This window comes from Rhinolophus sinicus, linkage group LG02 (genome assembly GCF_036562045.2).
Source record: "Rhinolophus sinicus isolate RSC01 linkage group LG02, ASM3656204v1, whole genome shotgun sequence".
Taxonomy (NCBI): domain Eukaryota; kingdom Metazoa; phylum Chordata; class Mammalia; order Chiroptera; family Rhinolophidae; genus Rhinolophus; species Rhinolophus sinicus.
In genome coordinates, this window is record NC_133752.1 from 99,941,424 (window position 1) to 99,966,783 (window position 25,360).

Consider the following 25,360-nt stretch of genomic DNA (forward strand, 5'->3'; position numbering starts at 1 on the left):
CACTGGAATCCAGGGAATTCATCAGCGTGGACCACTCATTGTTGGCTAAGCCAGTACTTACACCAGGAGGCTCCGGCATTTTGGTTTTATGTTAAGCGACTGGATTGTACAAAGCTTGTGTATGTGAATACTGCTTTGGAAGTTCCGGAGGAAGCTGAGAGTGCCTCATTGTTCTCTGAAGTTCACTGGTGGAAGCTGGCTGTATGGGATCCGTCTGTTTTGGGTCATGGTGCTGTTAACTGCTCATTTGCATGCGTTAACATGGCAGGTGCATAAAAAGCTTTCAACCAATATATGCTGACATACAATTTTATAAAAGTGACCGAAAAGGGGGATTTGAGCGTGAATGACAACAAAGGAGCATATGTTATCTTTCCTTGTTGCAAATAGCAACCTGGGGCAAAAACCACAGTGGAAATGAATGTTGCTTCCTCACAGTGCTTGACACATGGGAGGAACTTAAAGCACGGCCTGTGTAATAGGGGTCAAAAAAATGATCATTGTCAGTATTATTTTACATAACATCAGAGTTTCCCTGAGGGACAAAGGAAAAGGTCCCATTCAAAAGCTAATAGAACATACAGGAAAGAATGGCCTTTCTTGGTCATCTGAGAAGTAAACAGCTAATGTTTCTCTATTCCCAGCTTTTTTCGTACTCATATATACTAATAATCCAGTGCTGAAGAAAACCCTCTAGAACCCCAATTATATTATCTGCTTTTGGCTTATCTGGCTTCAAGGCAGAATTTTTCTTAGCTGGAATGACACTACCCATTCACATTTCTGTTACAATCATGGGGTATACCAGAGGGGGAAATACAAGCAGTGAAACCATTTAGTCCTGGCAAAAAATAAATAAAATAAAATATTGCTGGAAAATTAGATTACTCTGGGTGGGTGGGAATCTATGAGGGAATTTGGAGCCTATTATGGTGATTAAGTCATCATTTCTGACAGATTATTCTAATCAGCTGTCAAAGAACATTCCATAACCCCATCTGTAACTTGGCGTCCTCATTACTCAGCCTGTGTTACCTTCTGTATGTAAAACACATACAAATAAGAGGGGTAGATACAGCCTGACATTTATTACACTCATTAGCTATGATTAGGTTCTGTGTTTTCACACTAAATAATAACACAGGCTTCCATTTTGCTTCATTTATTCTCAAAATGAGAAGAAAAATGAATAGGCTCAACCTAGAAGGCATGGAACGTGAATGAAAAATAATTGTTATAACGAAGTACGAACATAATGCTTTCAGAAGTACTGTTATTCACGAAGAATGTTAATCCTTTCTTAGTTTAATTTTTCTTGGGACTATTAAAATATATTACTCAGAGAGGTAAGTCTATGATACTTTTTAACCCTCGAGTCGGATTTGGTACCTAACTAGCTGCTATTTCAGTAGCAGCTACCGTGTTTAGCAATATTATTGTGAGCAGAAAGCAGTTTTTTTGATAACATTTTAGTTCTTCCCTCTCTGTCACTGAATCTTTGGGATAGAATAAATAATACATCCAGTCAGTTGAGCTTCCAAATAAATCCGGTGAAAAGCAAAGCAAAAGTAGTTACAACTAAAAGATTGTACCTAGGTTTGTCTAAAATCCTCTGTTTAGATGTGTACGTTTTAATGACAAAAAACTGGAGGGTATAAAACAATTTTGGACATGGAAATAAATAGAAGGACTCAATGTTAGAGAAGGTGTGCAGGATTATTGTGCTGCTGTGGCAATACTATGACAGCAGAAGACCACACGGCGATCGTGTGCGACAGCTGGAATATCATAATCACTGCTGATTAAGGAGCCAAAATTAAGAGAAAGGTAATCATTTGGCCCTTATCACTAAGTGGGAAATATACAGATATACTTTCTAACTGTGATTTCTTTTTGATTGTGGAACTGTCTTCCAAAATCAACGATGGATGTTCCAAGAGTCATTCTTCCAGACGTTACCCAGATGCTAAATTAGACACGCTGCCTCACTGATCCATGCGGAATGACACTGAAATAGTAATAATGCCTGCCCTGCCCATTAGGGAGTGGTTTAAGGACCTGGAAGTTCATTTACATTCCCAATACTATGATTCTACAGGCCACAAACTTAGTATGATCTCATCTTTTAAGACAAATGAGTCTGTTTTAAATATAAATTGTCCTTCTGACATTGGTCTCTGCCCGGAATGACCACCATTGGGCTCGGTTCTTACATAGCCTTGGAATAAATGAGAACCCAGCCTGCCAGGCTCCTGGTGGCTCCTTTCCCAGCACCAGCTGCTTTCAGATCATTCACCGTTACCCAGTTCTCAATGCCCGTGAACTGGGATGCATCAAGCCCTGCATGCTGGTGAGTGGATGTCACTGCACCTCTCTTGTTAACCTTCACTGTGTGGTGATGCCCCTTTTGTTTAACTGGCCCTGCCGCCCGGGGCCACAGGGCCTGTCTACTCCCTGAGTACCCAGTTCAGAGTCTTAGCCAAACTGGGAGTTTATCTCCTCCCCTGGTTCTCTCTGCCTTTTCCCCAGGGCTTGACTCGGTTACTGACAATCCCTGGTACTGCTTCCCAGAGTTCTTTTACTCAGACTCCCTCAGCCGCACCCCTGCCTCCTCCCCACAGAAAATAGCCTTGGATAGTTAAACCTGCCCTGACTGCACTTACGTTTCAGTCACTCACTGGAAACGTGCGGTGCTGGACTGAGATTACTGCTGAGGGACGTCATTTCCAGGATGGGAAGAGTCTCCTTTCCCAGACCTCTCCCGTAACACCGGCTTTGCCCTAAATCTGCTTACTTTTCTTCCTCTTGGAATTCTCAGTTTAGACCTATCTCCCTTAAATTTCTTTTTCTTCTATGTGCCTTTCTATTTCTACTGCTGCTACCTTCCTTGATCTTCATTCCTGCTCAGATTCCTGCAGTGGCCTCCTCACCACTGCCAGTCCTTGCCCCCCAAACCATCTTAGACATCACTGTTGTTTTTAATCTGTCTAACACGCAGGTCTAATAATTTCTCTCCCCTGCTCAAAAACTTTCAATTACCTGCCAAATTAAATTCTAGTGCCTTGGCCTATCTTTCAAGGAATCCCATGCTTTGACCCCAAATTACCTTTTCAGGCTTATTTTTCATGATTGCCCTACATTTCTCTTCATTTTAGTCAAACTGGACAACTCCCTTTGACTGGAACTTCTGCCATATGCTCATCCACAGAACGGCACAACGACCCTCTTCATGCACAGACACTACTGCTGTTGCCAATATAACCGCTGTGTATTTGTTCCTCAGAAACATTGCCATGTCATGCTATTAGGGTGGATAATGTGAAATTGCCATATTTGTAGATTAAAAGTGGTTGAACAGTGACAATTTCACATGGTGCAACCTCATATCTCACATAGCAATGAAACTGCATTATCTTTTTTTCACATGACTCATAAAACATCCCAAAAATGTAGGTTATCTCCTTTGTAAAGTTTGGAGAGCTTTCCAGTAATTCATGTGCAATATTTAAAAGTTGTACAAGTTAAATTAAACATTAACTTGATAACTTAAAATACCCCCTCTAAGCCGGCCGTGGAACTGACAGTTATTTTGTGTACAACACTAGACACTCTTCACCCACTCTTAGCAATTTCAATGCTCTGTTAAGATTAGGGATGCTTTATCCAGTAATCTCTACTTTCCTTTCAACTTTAAGGCAAACTAAAGCCATCACAAGACTACCCCTCTAACCAGCAAATCTTTAAAATCTCTCATTCAACACTAACTTGGAAAACTTAAGCCAATTGTATTTTATCTTGAACCTTCTGACAGGATGTAAGGCATTTCACCAAATCAAGAGAAGCGCCCCTGAATTTCGTATTCTAATGATCCTTCCACAGCTTAGTTGCTGAGTCCTGAGTTGAGTTGCTTTGCCAGCCACGTTTATTAATTAGTGTCTAACATTTCCATGTCTCTGCGAGTTGCAACCTCTCATAAAAAATGCATGATTTGATTGGCTTAGGATGACAACTTCATTTACAACAGACAAATAAATACCACACCTCACTCAGCAGTCTTCCCCATTTATTTATTTAACGACCTCCATGGGATTTGTACTAAGTGAATGAAAGTAGATAACTAGTGCAATATTCTTTTCTTAATCATATTTAAGCAAAAATGATTAAGTATCTTTCTCTCTCTTTAGAACAAATGAGGCTGGCTAAAAACACACACACAAAATTCCCTACTAAAAATAGATGGCAAGCTTGAAAAAAATGCCTTAAGGGCGATTTCATATTATCCATGTTTAAAATGCGAATCCATTAAACATCTGAGCAAGACATCTGATATTGTTTTTAGCAGCTCTATTTATTCATCTCATCTTCTGCAGTAGCACTAAACTTTGGTTGATATTTTGCCAAATGAAGATCTCTCCTCCAGTGCTACTAATTCTTTATGAGTCTGAGTTTAATTTCACTGTCTCATTTTGATTTCCACCTTCTCCTCTAATGTGCAAGATCATTTACCAACTTTGGAAATGATTGTTGGCAGAGCTTCGGGAAATTATGACGGTTCAATTGTTCTAAAAATACCCTTATCCTGAAGCTCAGTCTTTTAGAGATCAAATTAAAGGCTTACGCCTTTGAATATAGGGCATGGAACCAAAGTTCAAAGGGCAAAGGTAAACTTGCAAAGGGGATGCGAGGGACAAGAAGATGGGAGAAATTTTATACTAAAGCCACAAAGTAAGAACTGTTTCTGGACAGACTGGTCTGCCACGGCAAATCTGATGGGCACGTAGCACGCAATGAGGCCTCAGGAAACTTAGCTGCTTTACGTTTGTTTTCTAATGGAGAGACCATCACATGTAGAATCATAAGGTATGGGTTTGAATCTTGGCTCTGCCAACTCCAAGTACCTACAGTCAAGCCACTTGATCTTGTTAAGCCTCATAACTTCATATCATTTCAGGATCATATTGGAAAATGATCTTTTTGCATGGCTGTGGAGGACTGAATCAGACAATATATGTGAAAGTACACAGTAAACTGTGAAGTTCTGTATGATTGTAAGCTCCTATTTTCTTAATTAATTTAAGGATTACAATTAGAGTAAAAAATGCCCGTGGCCATTCAGGTTTGTGTCTGACCTTGTGCTTCTAGTTTGTCAAGTGGGAGTCTACCTGACCAAATGGATTGTGATGGGGAATGAAAGTGTTGAGCCCACCCTCCCAACTCCCACTTCTGCCCCACTGGTTTGTAAAGAACTCGAGGTATTTTTACATTGAGTGTCTATGAATAAAAGCTACCCTTGAGAGTTCATTTATTCAACAGACATTTGTGGAGCGGCACCTGTGGGATGAACATGCTGGGCTCTCAGAATGTTCCCTCTCCTCAAGGAATGTGGAGATTAATATGGGAGAGGGTGAGATGTAAATAACTGGGGGAATAAAATACCGCAGGGGACAGGATGGATTTCAGCACATGCTACAGCGGATTACAATGAAGGCATATGCAATGCTACCTTCCTGGAAGTATGCAACAGCAGCCACGTAGTGTCCCATGGCTGGAATACAGCGTGGGAACAAGTGTCATAGAAGTTGGAGAAAAAGGAAGGGACATAGTATAGAGTTCAGATCCCACCCTTAAGACTCGGAAGATGCATCCTTTTTTTTTTTTTTTTTTCTGCAATAAGACAAAACACAAGAAGCCCTTAGTGTGCCAGGGGTGATGTGTCACTTCCAGTCCTGACTGTAATGCCACCTTCCATTCAAGAAAAGCATTTGGAGGACTACTGAGTGCAGTTGTTATTGGGCTAACTTTAAAAGTCCCCATATCCCTTCTGTGCCTTTGTTAGCTTTGATGACAACTGATAAGTCCCAACTGATCAAGAATACAGAATTCTAGAATGCTACTAAGGTAGAGTGCAGGGATTCCTCACTCATCAGAAACAGGCAGTAGAAAGGGGAGGTATAGGAAAAGTCGAGGATGATTTCAGCTTGGTGGGACCATCCATCCCCTCAGACTGGTAATACACCAAAGGGCCTGGTTGGTGACGGGAAGATGACTTGAATACTGGAATTTCCTGTGGACTAGCTAGATGGAACTTTCCAATAACAGATATTGGATATTGAGGAAAGTCTGATTTCAGATCAAGACTGGGGAGCCAGTTGCCTACAGAAGGTAGTAGAAATCATGAAAACGAATAACGGACACCCAAGGAAATCATATGGCATGAGAAGAAAGGGGTGAACACAGAACCCTGGGGTACACCAGCATGTAAGCCATAGTTCTTTGCTGGCAATCGTTACAAAAAACAACAAATTCCTTTTTACTGGGAGAAACTATGTTGCTAATAATTTCTCTTCATTGTGTAACGAAGGCCCTGGGAAAGCACATAGCTTGAGATGTCTTTAAGCAGTCTCTTTACACTCAGCTCTGTTCTGATCCACCTTCTTCAATGTTCCAAACTTTAGGCCATATCCCGCCTTTCCTTTTGTAAATCAATATTGGGCCTAACCAGCTGGTGTATTTATTCTTCCATTCCTTAGAATTTTGTCACAGTCCAAATTAAATTTTCTCTTTCCCAGTAAAGCTTTTGAAAGTTACCCCCGGAAATATTTAAAGTCTGCCTTACCATGAACTTGAAGAACGCATCACGTTTAGAGGAGAAATCAGGATAATAGGCCTATGAACACACCCAAAGAATCTGAACTATACACCTATCCATTCAAATGCTGTCAGAGACTGGAGGTCACGGTTCATTCGACACTTTGGGATGCTATTTTGAAAACTGGACACTTGGCACAGTTGACTTTGAGATCCCTGACTTGTATGCTAAGCTTGCTTGCATTTTCCTTTTTCTACCCATGAATGTGAGAGGTCAGCACCTGTGAAGCAAGTTACATGGAAATATAACATAGGTGTGTCCTTAAAATCAGGCATATTTCTACTTAGCTAATGTCATCAAGGCACCTCCCAGAAGGTGTGACCAAAGAGTGCCACAGAGACGGAAATATCCTTAGTGTGGCTATTTCCCATCCTTTCCAAGCAATAGGGAGATTTCATGGTGAGTCAATGGGGTTGAGAGTCTAGAGCTTATTTTCACTAACGAGCTCATGTGCCGACTGACCAGTGGCCCCTGCTGCCCCGGAGTTACTGCCTTCTAACTCTCTCCGCAACCAAGGGCGAGCGGACTCGACTCCTGTGAGTCAGAGGCACAATCAACAGTGATGAGAAAAGAAAATTTATGAATCTCCAGAAATGCATAATTAAGAGGCAGAGGCTACTTTTTAACCCCAAATCTATTAATTCAGCTCTAATCAGATACTGGAATATAAAAATGGGTAGAGGAACATGAGCATAAAGGTATCGACTGTATACAAACTCAGCTGACAGGATTTTCAAGGCTTAGTCCGTATGCATGATAAGCAAAATAAACACAAGATACATATTTGTATAAGTTCCATGAAAGCTGGTAGCTTGTCTCTTCCATTCGATAGACTCTGTGTGGGTTGCCATTCCTATTCGGGTCTGACACCCGCCAGCAGGTATTACACTGAATTGTTCTTTCTCTGGGCACACTATCTCGTGTCCTGCCCACTTCCCTCCCTCTTCCGTCCAGCTCATCTATTTACTGTCTGCTTCTTATTTGGTCAATGAGCTGCAGTTCGTGCATTGATGCTGGTCTGACAAGCAGAGCTGAGACTTCGGCAAATGCTGGCCATGGGAAGTTTTAGTTTTCTGTGGCAATAAATGACTCTGTGCTAATAGACTGCTCTCCAGGACGTCTGTTGTACTTTAAGTGATTAGGAATAACCCAAAATGGGAAAAATATCTCCAGATCCTCAAGTATGGACAGAAAACAGGAGTCTGCTCAAGGGGGAAAATCTCACTATTTGGGGCAGATGACATTCCTTTTAAGCCTCCCGAATTGCAGAAAAATACGTGCATCAAGCATCCCTTATTAGGAGATAGGCTATTCTGCCCTCACATTTGTGTGGTAGTTAAATTTTCTTTGTCAGCAAAAATCTGTCAAGCTGTGGATATCAAGAGAAACGGGATAATAAGTGTTTTGCTTTCCTGGGAAGGAATTTCACGTCCACAAATGATGAAACAGCAGGGACTCTACACAGCTATGGTTTCTGCAAGGTGGGACCAGGCTGCTGAGTATTACAGATTAACTCTTTGTGACAGAAAATTGCTCCTTTTGCTTTAGAATGAGCTTATTCTGCCCAGGAAAAAAAACTGGGCTTAAAATAGCACCAACTCCGTTCATCCTCTTACAGACTGGGATGCATTAATTCTACGTAAGTCTCATTCCTGCGAGATTTTCCATCGGATCTTATGAGTGTTGAGATGGGATGGAAAAACGACACTTGCCCACACAAATATGCAGGCAAACAAGACCGCCTCACCTGCCCATTTACCTCTTTACCTCCTTAGTTACCTGTCCCAGATGGTCAGGCCATGCCAGCACACCTTTCGTCTGTCTACAAGGCAACCAAGCAAGGTGGAGCTCGACCCTCTGAGCATTCAGGTGAGAGCACATATCAATTTGATGGTTGCTAGAGGTATGTATGCACATATATTCTATACTGTCTTAAAGTGAACTGTGACAGACTCCCAGATCCCAGCCTGGCGAGGTCTCTTCCTACAGAACAATGCTTCTCAAACTCTACTGTGCACACACATCGCCCAGGGGTCCAGGTTCACTGCAGCTCTGGGGCGGGGACCGGGAGTCAGCATTTCTAACACGTCCCGATGATGCCAAGGCTACGGGCCACGGACCACACTTTGAGGCTACGCAGTGCATGTGGGCAGAAAATCAGCAGGTAAGAGTCCTACCATGCAGCCACCTGAACAGAGGGAGAAGGAAAAAGGGAACCTGGGGGTTGATGAAGACTCACTCTCCCAGAGTGCTTCTCAAACTTGCCTGAGCACTGCAATCACGTAGGGAAGCTTAAAAGTACTGATGCCAGGCTCCCACCCTGAGAGACGCTTATTTCATTTGCTTGAGGTGTTGCCTGGGCATACGTAGTTTCAGAAGCTCCCCAGTGAGCTTACTGTGCAGAGTTGTGGATCACTGCCCTAGTTGTAGATGCAAATGGACTTAAATATTAAGACTACTCTCCTTTTTCTTTCCCTATGCTTTGCTAATTTATCTAGTTCACATTTCATGTTAGGTAAATGGATGGGAATATTGCTATTGTCTCTCTGGGTCTTTCTCAGAGAATGACTACAAGAAATGACCTTGTTCAATGGCCCTCACATCGCAGGGTAGAATGCCATGGGCAGACTGGTGGTGATTTGTGCTCTGAATCTCTGATTTTTTAAAATGATGTGTGTGGCATAATTTTGTAGAGAAATTGTGGGGGCATCATTTGCCCCAAAGAGCAACAGGCTCAGAGTTAGGAGACATGCGTTGTTATCCTACCTCCACTATGAAGTGGCTGTGTGACCTTTTTATGGGTGTCAGTTTCCTCATCTACAAAGTGCTGGGTTGGACTGTACTGTTTCTAAAAATACTTTCGGCTTCTGCAGTCCATGACCTATGGTGAGATCTGGTCTGTTTTCCTCCATATGCCCTCTCTTTCTCCTCTGACCCACAGAACAACATTCAAATAAACTAGAACCTACTGAAATTTGCCCCAGGATCGCCTTGGCTTGCAGCCTTACTTTTATTCTCTTTACTGATGTTTCATTTTTGTTAGTGAGCTCCAGGGGCTTTACATCTGGGCAACTTGGACTCAGGAGTGATTCAGGTAACTTAGCGTTTGATTCTCCAATAAATGACTCAATGGTGCTTGTGAGTTTTTTTAAGAGTTGTGATTATAGCTGAGGCCTCCATAAGTTGCAGAAGGAATGTAAGACAGAACTCAACAAAATCTAGGCTACAGATATAAGCTATCTTCCTGTTGAAATGATAGCTTATAAATATTAGTAAATCATACATCAGATATTAGCAATGGATTAGGATGACAGGGTAAAGTAAGCTGGAGTTGGCGGACAGTAGTCTTTTGCATTATACTTGTACCTAGTTGGAGCAGGCCAATTATTAGCCGTCAGAGCTAGAGAAACTTGCTCTGATACTACTTTAACTCTCTTGGGGGTGGAACAACAGAATTCTAGTTGAAAGGCAACCAGAGTGGGAAGACAAATTATTACTTATTCTTTTGTTATTTTCTTAGTATGTTATTCTTCACACGAGGTCAGGTGTATATAAAACTCTGGGCACAGTGCCCAAGACACAGGAGCACTCAATAAATGTTCACTTCTACTATTCTCTTTATTAATTAGCACTTATTGTTATTAATTAAAATGGTCTAAATTCTGAAAGCCATTGAAAATTATCTGTCACGTAGATAAAACATTTTGGGAACCAAAATGTGCTAGAAACATACACATCCTGGAGCTCTATAACTACTCTTCTGACTTCATATCCAGCATTTAAAATACATGCAATGACAGTAATTAATTCTCTATCTCCTAATCCCTGTGACTTGTTAACGATTCATCTACTGTACACTGGACCCCACGTACCACTTAAGACAGACCATCTGGCACAGTTTCCTGGTATGTGTTTAAGTATGTGCTCTTCTGAAGAAACTCTAACACAGTATATATGTGGTCATGTACAATAGGCACTGAGTTTTACCACTGCAATGTACTCTACTGAGCTGCTAGCACTCAGTTCACCTTTCCAGGCGTGGAAGTATGTTTTCGGGGAACCAATTCTTCCCTCGTACTCGGTCCTTCCTGACCCTGATGCAGGACATAATGTAGCAAGTGGCGGCCTAGAGATCACAGAAGTCCTGGTCTGACCCCATGTGCCAGAGTCCCACAGCATCTTTGCTCCTGCTCCCGTGACCAAGATGGTGGCAGAGGTGACATAAGTCTAAGCCTCCACGACACATCCATTTAGCGACATTCACATCAACACAGAAATCACACAGTGATGACCAGATGGAATTAACCACATCACTTGCCCTGATAGCTTAGGCAATACTTTGGCCTTTGATCCTAACTTGCCTCCCAATGAAAGAGGAGAGCAGAGCAGATGGCTGGATGGGGACACTGAGTGACAGAACTCCTGAGTAACCTGGACCCCACTGATCCAGTCTCCTTGCCCTTGACTTTACCATTCTGAGGGGACTGTTTACAATCCTGCCTGTGGTGTTTGCTGCAGATTTCTTTGTGCCTGTGTTTATGGTGGAGAGTCTGGTCTCTGATTTTCAGAAGCAGAGGATTCAGACTCTTGGATGGCCACGCAGACTTCACTGGCTAGACCTTAGTTTTCTCATCAGTGAAATGAGGGGCTCAGCCCAGTTGTTCTCTGAGGCCCCAAGTCTCCTCAGGGCAGCAGGGTGTGGTATGGAGAGTGGGCAGAACTGCTGGTTTCCCCCATACTTATGTCTATGGCCACAGCTGGCTTGAGGTCCTGCTGTTTCGTGCTTCAGGTGGCAAGTCATAGGGTTTATGCTTCATCTTCTGAGATGGGGAGATGAGCCCGACCCTGTCTGCCATCCCCATGGACGAGAGATGGGGCAGGCAGAGGCCAGCTGGATGGAGCTAGGGCATCAGAATGCAGGTTGGGGACTGGGACCGCAAGCCTGCGAATGCAGATAAAGAAAAGCACCTCCTAACATGAATGTTAATGAGATGATGTTGCTAAAGCTACACTCCGCTGAAGAAAGGTGCTGCATTTATAATCGTTTTGGCAAAAAGGTCTCCTTCTAGTAAGGATGCCCTTTGATCTGGACCTCCCTCTTAGAGAGCTTGTGTCGGTCACCTCGTATCCAACACCCCGCCTCACCCACACACTTTCCAGTGACCTCGGCCTGTGCAGGAAAGCATGGTTTCACATCTCGTGCAAAGCTGTGTGCCACAGTGTCTGTGCTCAGGTGGCGTCAGGTGGGGGAGGCTGACCTCCAGCCAGGTCTACTTAGCAAAGCACCAGGCCTGGGCTCTGCCCCTCGGTGAGCTCACTGTGCGACACGGCAGCTTATAGTGGATGAGCTGACAATTTGGATTTATTTAAGGACAGCGTCAAAGGGAGCAAACGTGGCCATTCTGACCATGTTTATCAGTGAAGCAATGCAAGTACCACAGGGACACATTTCCTGGAAGGCCCCTGAGACGGGGGGCTGGCAGGACCTGGGACCTGCCAGCCTCCACCCTGTGAAGAGCAGAGTGGACAGTCCCTAGGTGTCCAAGGCAGAGACACTGGTTTGACTCCGACTAGCTATCAACTCACAGTTGCCAGCTGTGTAACCCTGGACAGGTCACTCCTTTCGAGTTTCTGCTTTTTCCTCAGTAAATGGGGTTTTATGGCACATGTGTTGTGGAGTTGTGACAATTCAAATACAGTCTCGGAGACTGCATGTGGTGCCTGATGGGTGAGCAATCAATCAATAGTCCCTTTTGTAGTGATTTTTATTGTGCCATGTTGACCTCCTGAGTCACGCTCCCCACTCACTGAGATGTGGTGAACGTCATGGCGAAATCCACCGGCAGGAGCCCAAGCTACTGGGGAGTGTTAGCAACTGTGACTTCTAATTCTAGTTCTGTCACTGCTTTGCCAGGGGAGGTCAGAGAAGTTAATTTAATCTTCCGGCACCTTGGTGTCCTCAGTATAACAAGGGGAATGCTATCAATACATCACCTGAAATATTTTTAGAAGGGATAACAAATAAACAGCACCATAAAGCTGCCTACAAACACAGGTGACTCACTTATCCATGGGAACTGGGGACAAGCACCAAACAGCTAAAAGAAAACTACCAATAATCCTGAAGCCTCATTAGGTTTAACACTCTTAGTTGTCAAATCAAGGCTGTAAGCAAGGAATTAGGCTGACTTGTTAGAGCTCATCACTTTCCCTTTCCTTTGTCTGTGCCCTGGTGGGAATACTACTCATGATAAGCTCCCTGTCAGTCCTAAACCAGAGAGGAGAGGGAAGTAGATGCCCAGAAAATCTCAAAGTGGGTAGGCAAACCTGCAAGGGTCCCATATACGAAGTACTGTAAAATGACTAACCGATACCTGAAGCAAGTATGAGTAAAATCATGCAAATCTAACTGTCCGTCCATCTGTCCATTCGTCCATCCTCCCACCCTCCCAACCATCTACCCACCTACCTCTCTATCTACCTATCTATCTGTCCGTCCATCCATCCATCCACACACTCACCTATCTACCTACCTACCTGACCATCTGTATGTCCATCCATCCGTCCATCCGTCCATCCATCCACATCCATCCACATCCATCCATCCACATATCTATCTACCTACCTACCTACCTACCTACCTACCTACCTACCTACCTACCTGTCCGTCCGTCTGTCCATCTATCCATATCCATCCATCCATGTATCTACTCACCCATCTACTAACCTATGGAGATAGACTTTTTAAATAGGACATTCCTATAGGTAATGCATGGGAGGTAAAAAACAGTTTTGTAATATTGGAAGGTACTCTAAGAATCACTTAGTCCATCACTTCTTTTTGCAGATGAAGGAAGGATAGACTTTCATGTATTTTTAAGTACTGGTAGAGGAGGGAATGACAACACAAATATGTTCTTTGAGTACTGATGGAAGTAATGACAGCCAGAAACAAGATAGAGTACAAGAGAACATTTGTCACAGTGCCCCTTTCTGCACTCTCCCACAGGTGCTGTTTATTTGTTCATGTTGTTGACGTGTGGGTAGTGAGAACAATAATGATATGGCTCTGAAATATGGCTTTATTATCAAAACAACGTTAATAGCTTATGTCATAATACTAATGGGACTTTCTGAGCACCTGTGTATGATGACAGTTGATGGCTAACACAAGCGAAGGATACATGACAATGCTTTCCCTGCTGCCCTCCCTCCTAGTGGTCGGTATGCTTCCCTTGCACTCAACCAGTCCGGATGGGGCCCAGTGCTGTGGTTCTAGACGCTCTCTGATCCTGGCCTCCCTAATTTTAGCTCAGCCGCTCGCTAGTTCTTGGTGGGTGGGGAAGAACCTAGGGGCTCCTGGGAGCGCTCTCTCTGCACCTACCCATGTGATATACAGTAAGTCCTCACGTAATGTCGTTAATAGGTTCTATGCCTTCAAGCGAAACACATAATGAAACCAATTTTACCATAGGTTAATTGATATAAATAAGAGTTATGTTCCTACAGCATCTCATCCCTGCTAGAACAAAACGACGTTATTTGAGGACCTGCTGTGCTTTTCTGTGGCCTAGAGCCTAAGGCTCTGAGCTGGCCAGACCACTTCAACTGGACATAGTCTCCAGGGCTGTGCCCAGCCCACACGTGAAAGATTCAAGCTCTGACCAGTACAAGAGTAATATTTTCAGGTGATGAATTCTCATGGAGACCGCATACTCTAAAGACAGAATGTGGACAAAGTTCCAGCTTGATTTCAAACTCTTCCCCCGTTCATTTGACTGCCGTAACTCCTTCCTCTGCAGTACCATATTGACCTTTATTAAATTCACAGCATTTTTTTTCCCTTCCACAATCGTCTTTAGAAATCTTATCAACCTCTTGGAAATGGAGTTCTATGCAAGTTAACTTAATATTTCCAATTTAAACTTGAGATATCATGAAGGGATGATTGTCTTTGAAATCTAACTGTTACTTCATTTTGCCACTGTGCCACACTGTACTATGCCCTCACATAACAATGAGATACGAGTATTCCTCAAACAATGACAAAGGGCCATTTGGCACATCCAGCCAGGCACCTCATTTGCACACATGCTCTCATAAACCCTCCCAACAGTCCTACCAATTAGGTATGTAGCTTAGATTATGCTGTTTGCAAAACAAAATGGTGGGCTCTCTCCTGAGTTCTGTTACTAGAAAGTGGTGTGGCTGCTCCCTGTTTTAACCCCCTGCTGGCTGGGCTGTTTGGCTCTGGCATTCGCGACTTTTCACCATCGAGGACCCCTCTCATTAATTTTCTCCTACAGACTTCTTTGCATTGAGTAGGCCATATTTTTAGAAGCAACTCGTTTTTCACTTAGTTAAGCAGAGACACACATAAGTAACTGCCAATCAAAGTTATTGAACTGACTGACTGTCAGCCTGAAGCATAAAAGCCCTCTATTCGAGGGCCATATATAACTTTATGGTGGGTGAAAAAGACAATATCCAATGGCTTTTTATGAAGTATCAAAATACACTTTCCCAGATCTCTGGGGCCTGGGCCTGCAGACTGGGAACCACTGGGCCCCGGGTTCCTTCCACCCTCCAACCTTCTCTCTTAGGTCTAATGTGATGAGCTGGCCAGCAATCCTGCCATCTGGTTGAGTCCCATTTGGGGCTGGTTCTCCACCTCGAACCCTTCTCCTTCACACTCCTGGCCTTGGCTTCAGCACCCCTCAGAGGAGCGCCTTCAGAGACACACCGTGGCACTTTCCATCACAGTCCTTTAAAGTCCTCTTAAAAGAAAGGCCTTACTTTTTGTTTAGCTGCAAGTTCCCTGGGACTTGATGTTATGTTAAAACAACACAGGTTAACAGGAATAGCTGCTTTGGGGCAGTCCTAGAGGTCAAACATTTCAGCACAGGCTAAATTCTGCAGATGTACATTTGGAGGACATACACCTCACGGAGGTCCTGAGTGATACGTTCCACAGCAAACACATTTATTTATATGCTGGGTTGCCACCCAAGGAGCATTCACACCTATGGCAACAAGGCTTTTTAAGCATCCTTTCTTCAGGGACTCAAAGCTTTACCTGGTCGTACATTATCTTATTCAGCCTACTCTTCGGTTACGAAGATGGAAGGCAGCATTATCATTATTAAATGGTAGTTCTCAAGAATCCTATGCCACGACCTGACTCAAAGCAGAAACAGACAGACAGACAAAGCGCTACACTAAGGCATTGAGGCAGTTCATGAAGACAACAGTCAAAATGAAAGATGGCTCCATAGTAACTAAGAGTATGTTGGCAGGCCAAAGAGAAAATGGATTTTAAGGCGTATGTTCCAGTATTTATTTGGCTGAACTGGTATCTACATGGGGATGTGTGAATGTTAATCTATCTGTAGGTATACAGAAATATACATACACACATAGATCCGAGTTAATGAAACGAATTATATCATGTACACATATAACAACAAATCCACGTTCACCTTTTGTTTTGGAGCATTTGGAATACCTGTGGGTAGAAATATCATTTTTGGAATAAAATTTGACTCTTCTGGAAATATTTTATAAAACTAACCCATCCTGGCATTAAATATCCCGGAACTAATTATGAAACATTAACTGTGTACAGACATGGTGACTGGCTTTGCTTTTTGCTGATTCAGTTATAAATAGCAAGGATGCTATTTATTCCCCTAATACCTAGAACAATGCCTGGCAAACAATAAAAATACGATAAATATTTGTTCATATTGAATGTATATGAATGTTCTAAACGGTACATAATTCTAAGGATTCAAACCTCTTTGTACAAATGTTTTGGCTGTTTTTTTTTTTTTTTAAATAATAATTTTAAATCAAAAGCATCTGTGAAAACACTTTCTGTAGTTTGACCTAGTTAGGCTTTGATTGAAATAGGGTGGTTTGGGGAAAAATTTCCATGATATGATGACATGGGCTTTTAGAGCTTTTGACAGGAATAATGATGATGATGATGATGATGATGATGATAAAATAACTATTATGACTCTGAGAACAAGGTGTTAAATACATAGTAGTGATTAGAAGAGGTGGTTCAAAGCAAATGGCTACCTCAAAATGCATTATAATGGACAAATTGAATTTGGTCCCAGTGAAAGCCCAGTTCTGAAAGAATACTAAAACCCTAGCATTCCACTATTAAAGGGCAGTGGGGGACAATTCTATGGAGAGTTGAGTTAAAGGCCGCTTGGGAGGGAAGGGCCTACCCACGGAGGTAAATGATCTCTTCCAGGGCAAGCCAGGAAGGGTTCACTCACTTCCTGTGGGTGAGCAAACCTGTCCCAAGAGGCCATTTTATTTACAGCCTCTTCCTCCTGGATCAGGCTCATTTGTTTTTATATCTCAAATCTACACAATTATATTTCAAATGTCCCTGCGCACACTGCATGTGTTATTATAAAATACCTTTCAGTATGCCACTGCCAAAATGGAGTGCTCAAAACGAATGTTCTTGTAGAGTAGTAACTCCTTAATATAAACTGCATTTAATAAAACTGGTAGCGATTCTAAAAAGGAATGGAGTGAGGCGTATTCAGAGGAAATGTCTGGAAGATATTTGCAATTAATATTTTACAAGACATTCAGATCCCGCCGATTCGTCCTTGCTGTTAAAATTTAAGAGCTTTCTCAAAACTGTATTCCTCTGTTATTACATCCTTAATTAAATTAATTTATACAGTGAATGCTCTAATGATACTGCTGTAGGTTTTCAATCAAAACGCCTTATTGCTGGAGACACTATGTGTGAAGACCTTGAAAAATGAATGACACAAGGCGCAGTGCTGTCACTGGCACTGGGATATTTGGCCCTGACATCTGATTATTGAAAAGATCGTGGTAGTTGTTCTGTGCCTCAATTAAGGTCTTCATTTTATTTTTTAATTAAGCTAAATTAGGTCAGTGAAAACAAAATGAATCTTGCAAGTTGCCTTTCCAAGGATTTTTCTCTGGGGAAAACAACGGCAGATGATGACATTTCTATTGAATAATTCTACCAGTGAGGTTCTGCCTACCTGAAGCTCTACACAAAGGAAGCTTCCCCCAAGCCGGGTTTTCTGTATCCTCAAAGCAAAGGCAAAAATAATTTGTCCAAGAACACTATGGCTCAGCTGTGGAAAGAGTCAGTCTAACGATTTTGCACCAAACCCAATGGCTCATCAAGTAGCCTGTGCAGACAGTCACAGTGTGCTCTTCAGGCTATGCTGGGGGACTCACCAGGGATTTCAAGGGCAAGTGTGTGTGCGTGTGCGTGTGTGTGTGTAATAGCTTAGTGCCAGTACACAGTACGTGTTAATCTAATAAAATGTCAGTCATCAACAAGACACGATACCTAAGATTTGATCTATTGCTCACATGTCAAGCCACCATTTCCAAAAGAGAACAAGGTCAAACCAGGGAAATGATCCCCAGAATCCCATTCCTCGGTCTTTGGGCGGAGCTGCCGAATTTGCTCTCATTATTTCTAATATTCTATTTCAAGGATTCATGCTGGGCATTTCTGAGCATGTAAGACCCAATGTCCTCCTCCATCACATGGTCAGTGGGGGTGTCATGCGGGAGACCCTGCTCGCTGCGCCATTTGTCATGCGGGAAGGCCTGCAGGGTCTCTGCTCCCACTCCCCACATAAGAACGCAGGATATGGTGAGGCCAAAAAGGAACACCCATGGAGCCATAAGTAGGGGAGTCATACCACTATATTCTCTCTGGCGGCACTATCCGCAAACCGCCATCCACACTTGCCAGCCCAGCCGCCATCTTCTTGCTAGCCCCCATTCTTCCTCTCTTTCCTCCTAGTGTAGCCACAGCAGTTATATTGTGGCCAATGGCTCACTGGTTACAGCTGACGGCCAACTAGCCACAGCTGATGGCCATGCAATCACAGTTGGCCATCTACTACCCGAGCCAGCACTCCTCCACATGAGGCCGAGAGCCTGTAAACTACTTTCTGGGGCTCTGTCCCCACAGGGGGCTTGGGAAATGGGCCCTTTACGGACTTTGCACTGTTGAGTGTGGCCCTGAGACTTCACCGCAGGCCCCGCACCTTCCAGGTAAGGGGTCTCTATAATCCACACACAACACAAGAGGGAGGGTGCTGTCACATAAAAACATGAGAGCAGACGCAGTCAACTGCATGATAGATAGTCCCATTGGCTTCTTTCTCCTCTCCCATATTAACCAAGTTCTTTGTTTCTCTCAAGAACGAAAGAAAGATGGTCCCTAAACAACCAAGTTTGTTTGCATGATGAAAGTTCCATAGGATACAAAATACCAACTACAAAAGAAAACAGAAAACAAAACAAAACCAAATCAAAGAATCGCAAACACCCAGCACTCTTTGATCTCATTTTAAATTGAATATTTTGGACACTTTAGAAAAAAAGGCAGCAAGTGCCTTTTTAATGGATTTTATCCGCAGGAAAATGATTACAAGCAGAAAAGCTTTAAAGTGTCAGTTGGTGATGCATTTTTCTTTAGCTCTTTTATTTTTATCCAGAAAGATATGGCAAAGTGCATCATTAATTTCTTATTAATTTCATAATATGAAGGCAACCAGTTAAAATAGTAGTGGTACAACTTTAAATTACCGAACTCACTTGGTATTTAATGAGAGATTGAGCACAGCAGGGTTTCTGTTAAATTAAGTTGTGCCTTCACATCACAGTGGGAAAACAGGTGTATATTGGTTTAGAATTATGGAAATGTTGACTAATTCCAAGGCTTGTAATCAAACAGCAAGGCACCCTGTATTATTTTTTCCCCAAGAATATGCATTAATCTTTTATGTCTGGTCCCGTTTCTTCCTGTCCACCCAAAGCTCACAGCTGAAAGGAAATCACTTTTATGTTTTCCCTGTAGCTGTGAAGGGTGATGTTTATCAGATAAAGCTAAACACAAATGCAAGATGTGGAACTCTGTTCCTATTTACCTAATTGGAAATGGCGAGAGTGGCAGCAGTGTGCATGCTGGGAAGACCGTGAGCCTATGAATTCGACCTGACTTTTCAAAATTTTCATTTAACCCACCTCAAGTAATTGGGTATATGAAATTGAACTGGACAAAAAGGAAACCCAAAAACAATCCACCAACCATCTTTTCCAACCCCAGGATCACTGTCTTTACTAATGGGTCTTCCTAGCTGTTTTGCATGCAGAGTTTTTAAGGAGAAGGGAGAGACATATGCAACATTTTGTTTTTCTTTTTAAATACAGTAGATGCTGTTTGTTTGCTAAGAAAAGGATCAGAGTGAGAAGTCCCAAATAGAAGCACATTCAATAGTCACTTGTATGTTTTTCAACATGGCTCATTCATATTAACTCTGGGTTTCTTGAAAGCAGCTTCACATATGAAGATGGCATGTTGGGGGCTGTGCCACTGGAGGGGACGAATTCAAATTAACCAAGCTTTGTGCTAATTTAACATGAGACGTGGTTTGGCATCAATACACTGTAAATGCTAAATGGCAATTCATCATCTCAAGTGTTCTTTTAAACACAAAAGGAATTCTGTGTGCTAATTTCTGCAAAGTATTTCATTTTTAAGAGAAGGAATACAAAGTGGTATTTGGGTTTGAGGAGGAGCCTGGGAAATAAAAATTATTTTTTTCTGGCACTGGCTGAGTTAGTAAATATTTGCCTTGGTTGTTTCTTTCGATAATGTGACCTAATGCTACAATCTCAAATTTACACCGGAAAAATCCCATTTATGTAGAAAATGAAGCTCAGATACCTTTCTTTTTTTTGTCACTGAGCAAAACACACTTAGACCTATTAAAAGATGCCTTACTAAAAACCACCTTAGAGGTTTCAGGGAGAAGCAGTGAGATTAAACCAGGAGGGACAGTTCTTACCAAATGCCTGCTTTCTTGAGCCTTCTTCTCTTTGATTGGCTGCCATGAAGAGGGGGAGCCAAAGCAGTGTGATTCAGACCAAGGCTCACAGTTTATTACTTGTGGGTGATTAAGAAGCTAATGGTTTGAAAGCCTTCTGTGGAGTATCTGCCACTACAAATATTATAAAATTTTTAATGGATCTAAGGTGAGTTAAACCATGGCTTTCTTTTCTGGGGGTAACAGATCTTTCTGTCAGTGGTAATGCCAGTGCTTCCTTATGGGCCGGCCAGCTGGTCTGGCTGCTGCAAGGGAACAGGGGTCAGCCCACAGTTCTCAAAAGACCAAAGTCGTTTTTGGCACTAAGAGCCCATTACTGTGTGTGCATATGTGTGTGTGTATGTCTGCAGGGACAGCTAAATGACACAAAGTAAGACTTAGACCCTGAAAACATTAGAGACATGATGTTATCTTTCTTCTGTTCTTGTCAAACTAGGTTTCAATAAAATCATTATCTTTGCACTGCTTACCACACGTTCTTCATATAACCAACGTATACCATCATGATATTCAATGACCTCATCACTGATTTTCGGGCCAATGGGGAAAATATCCAAATGGCAGAGGGGAATTTATACTGGTATGCACTATATAATATATAAAACTGCCACAAAGCCCCAGAAATCATGTATTCATGTATTCATACAACATCAGTTCATTTCTAGTGAATTGCACTCATCGTCAAATATTACTGGGAAGAAAATGGAAAAAAAGGGTAAGCTTTGTATTCTCTGTTCTCTTTCAACACGAAGCCACCAACAGGACATTAAAACACTGACTTTGTTAACCACCATTGACTGTTTAGAAGCCATTAGGAGGTTTAATATGATGGTTGTACAGGGTACACTTTGCCCTTTCAAAAGAAAATCTAAAGACTAAATTTGAAAAGGGGCTCCTGGTGAGTAAAAGCTTTTCCTTTTCCATTTGCTTCTCTTGTATGTGTTGGGTTTTTTTTTCTCCCTTTTAAAATCTTAGCCCACCCAATACTGTTTGGCAGCCGCTGTGACCCAGTGGGGTCACTCTGATTTTCTAACCAGGGGACATACTATTTGAGAGCTCTTTCTGTCAGTGGTAATGCCAGTGCTTCCTTATGGGCCAGCCAGCTGGTCTGGCTGCTGCAAGGGAACAGGGGTCAGCCCACACTCCTCAAAAGACCAAAGTCATTTTTGGCACTAAGAGCCCATTACTAGAACCTTCAGTTGAAAGGACCATTTTCAAGCAATAAAGTGATTTTGGTACAAAAGTAAACCGACTCACCCCAGGTAAAGTTTTAATATTGTGCAGTGCATTCTGGGCCTCAAGTGCAGCTTTTCTTGTATAAAATGTTACGAAACAACAACCTACAGAGAGAAATGAAAAGGTTTTAGAAATTTCTGTGAATGCTTTGCTTAGATATAATGGAGACTGTGGTGAACAAATAATCTACTTAAAAGGATGCACAATTTAAAAATAATAAAGTGCATGAGAACAGTAATAACAACATCTGAAGCATTTACACAGTGCCTTTCATCCTAAATCATATTTATTAGCTTTCCCCACATTGGCGATCAATTCATAGCTCTGTGCACCAACTATATGGAATACAGCTCTTCAGAAATGAGGGTGGGAGGTGGTGGGTGAGTTGTTAATGGGACTTGTGGTGTCGCAACCGCAGAAAGAAACGTGTTTCATCACAACAACAATAGCAGAAACTTACATTAAGTATAATTTCCTTACAGGATATCTCTAGAACATCACACTTTTAAAACACTTTCTAAACTCAATGGCTTAGACAACTGGATTATAAGCTTCTTAAAAGCAGGGATAATACTCTATTCTTTTTTATCTCCATCACAGCACACGAGGCAAATTCCGTACATGAGATACTCAATATTTGTTGGCCAGAATGAAAGACTCTATTTTAACCAGTTTGCAATTCGGTTACAATACAGGTGGGCACATGCCCAAACAGATGTGTGAGCACTCTGTCCCATGTATTTGGTGGCTGTAGGACAGTGACTGGCAACCTCCTGACTCCTTATTTCGAGGAGCCGGTGGGAGTCTAGGCTGAATGTCCCCCCAGGAGAGGCCAGCATTTACCTTTTTCCCAACCAGCTCCCTCTACCAAAGAAAACGGTGTGGAAACCCTGGACCCTTCCTTCTGCATTCTGAAGCATGGCTAACCCCTTCTTCATTCTGTAGCTAAAGATACCGGTTAACATATCTGGTTAAACCAGATAAAGATATCGGTTAACAATCTGCTAATTAGCATAGTTTCTTAGCACAACCAGGCTTGAAAAAGGGGGGAGGGCACAAACTTTAGAAATGTAAAGAAAAAAGATGCTGCCTCAGAGCCCGGCTGTCTGTCCCCGGTGAACCGGGCTGCGAGACGTACTCATCCAGACTGTACACGCTTTACCCGCCTCTACTACAGGATCCAAATGCAGGGCGCCAGAGCGATGGGGCAGCTCTGAGGGGTGCTCTCCACCAAGGACAGCAAGGAGCAGGCGAGAAACACCCAACACGCAGGCATCAACACTGGTTCTATTTAGGGAAATGATGTCAATAAGATCAAGAGAAAATAAAAGAGAAGGCACACTTGGAAAGTGGAGCGTTGACGCCATAGGCCATCTTTAGAATGACAAGCTTGGGTTCCGATTTTTCTAAACAAAAGCTCATTTAAAGGAGTAGGGGAAAATCAAGTGGAGTGCCATTCATATAGCATTTCTAAATGCATTGAAGATGCTTCATCCTCATTTACAAAGAAATTGGGAAACGTCATATATGTGATTTCGTTGGCATCTACTGAGATTAAATATGCAAAACGTTGACCTTTTGGACAAAGTAGAGTACGATCATAGCTTCCTGGCATTCAGAAAGCTCCATGCACCCAAGGGTCAGAAGCCCTTAACATGTACTATTGGCATGATGGAGGACATGCAAAATTACGAAGTTCCCTTATAGGATCACAGATGGACAGACCATTTTTATCTGAGCTTTTCACTTCAGCTATGTGGACTCCTTTCTCCAGAGTTCACTGAGCCATGCTACCCGATGGTAGGTTTTTTTTACTGAACTGATGAAATAAGCAAGTGATGTTAGCTTCACTGGCATAACGTAAGCCCAGGAAAAGCGATAGGCATTGCTTCAGAACAAGGAAGAGCTTAAAACAGGAAAGTCAAGTCCCAGCTTCCAGTAACCTACAGCAATCACTCTACAAAGATCAAAAAATAACAACTATGCTAATAGAAAGAAAAGCAGAAAAAGATACATTTGCCTTCTAAAAGCTTCTCACTATTAGACTCTTACTGTGTTTCCCCAAAAATAAGACCTAGCCAGACCATCAGCTCTAATACTAGCGTCTTTTGGAGCAAAAATTAATATAAGACCGAGTCTTATAGTAAAATAAGATCGGGTCTTGGATTAATTTTTGCTCCCAAAGACATATTAGAGCTGATGGTCGGCTAGGTCTTATTTTCAGGGAAACACAGTAGCAAGTTCTCCATTCCCTCTCCTGGGCTCACAGGGTTAGCTCCCAGATAAAGAAGCAATGGGGGAACCTCTGAACTTCAACCTAATAATCATAGCTTCAAAAAAGAGGTAGAATCTGATACTTTGAAGCAGATGGATTTTGGGGGGTGTGATGCTTAAAAAAAGTAAGATTTAGGGGTAGAGTAAAAAGTTATAAGGCAGTTTGCTTGCCTGGAAAAAGGCAATTAAAGAAGATAGAAAACAAATGTCAGTCTGGCCATACTCAGAGCTAAGAATGAAGTCCTTAGATTGGCCTAAAGAGCAGGGGAATGCCAAGGGCACTGGGAATGGGTAAGTAAACACAGCGATAAGATCAAAGCAGCAAGGAACCAAGATGATGCAAACTGAGGGAATCTTGTATGTCGGGCCAACCTGAAGAGCTCTGACCAATATGCAGTGGACTCAGGAACAAAGAAGCCTCCCCTGGCGTAAACACCCAAACAAAATCCACACCATTTCCCACTGCCTGAAACCCACTGGGGAAGTGCAGTTCATTTCCTATTTAAGTATTAAAATGGCACCCTTGGGGTTTGTTACACTTTATTGTTCCTAGCTATTTACATCTTAGTATAAATTTGGCTAAAGTGCTTTCCTCTTGAACAACGTTCTTAGTAACAGAAGGTTGTGTGTGTGTATATATGTATGTATGTGTGTGTGTGTGTGTTTAAATGGCCAAGTTTGAAGCTAATGTCTGAGCAGAGTGGGGTGGGGGTGAAGAGATGAAAGGAATGAAGAGAGGAGTCTAATGCACAGAAGGGCAGATGGGAAGATACCCCAAATCCCACACTCTTTTCAGTTTCATCCAGGGTCCACTCTGCCTGTGCAACTGATACGGTGAAATTGTGCATGGCTCACTACCAATCCTCTCCGAACTATGCACAGCTCTTAACTCTTACTCTATGCCCATTTAAACAACAGTCTTTTAAGGTGACATCAAGATCAGCTCTAGATTTAGTTGTAACACACAGGAGAATGTCCTGCATAACCTTGGTGACATGCTTCCATCACAGTCCATGGACCCCCAACCCAACAGCTCATTTCCATAGATGCTGGGCTTGGCAAGCAAACCTCGCACCTTTGAGAAAGATGTCCCATCTCCAGGTGCAAACCACCTCTTGCCTCGGCCCATGACTTAGCGAGCAGAGCCCAGGGTGAATTTCTGGCTATACTTGTAGCCTCAGCTGGGCACCCTCATTCAATGAACAACTTGCAGAAATGTGGGGGTTCTGGGGAAGGATATGATTGGGAATCACCCCAAGATTCTCCCTTTTGGTTTCAT

At 42.5% G+C, this 25,360-nt stretch overlaps 1 protein-coding gene across 29 annotated transcripts in view; it reads right to left on the minus strand.

The window, feature by feature from the left end:
• The window catches only part of CELF2 (CUGBP Elav-like family member 2), a 786,847-nt gene that overhangs the window by 89,649 nt on the left and 671,838 nt on the right, over positions 1–25,360 (minus strand). For 28 of the 29 annotated variants that reach the window (XM_019738197.2, XM_019738201.2, XM_019738187.2 and 25 more), the window contains one exon: positions 21,829–21,911. The exons of the other annotated variant lie outside the window; for it this stretch is intronic. In XM_019738197.2, coding sequence (XP_019593756.1) covers positions 21,829–21,911 — 83 coding nt within the window. The remainder of the gene's footprint in view (positions 1–21,828; positions 21,912–25,360) is intronic. 29 annotated transcript variants of the gene reach the window in all.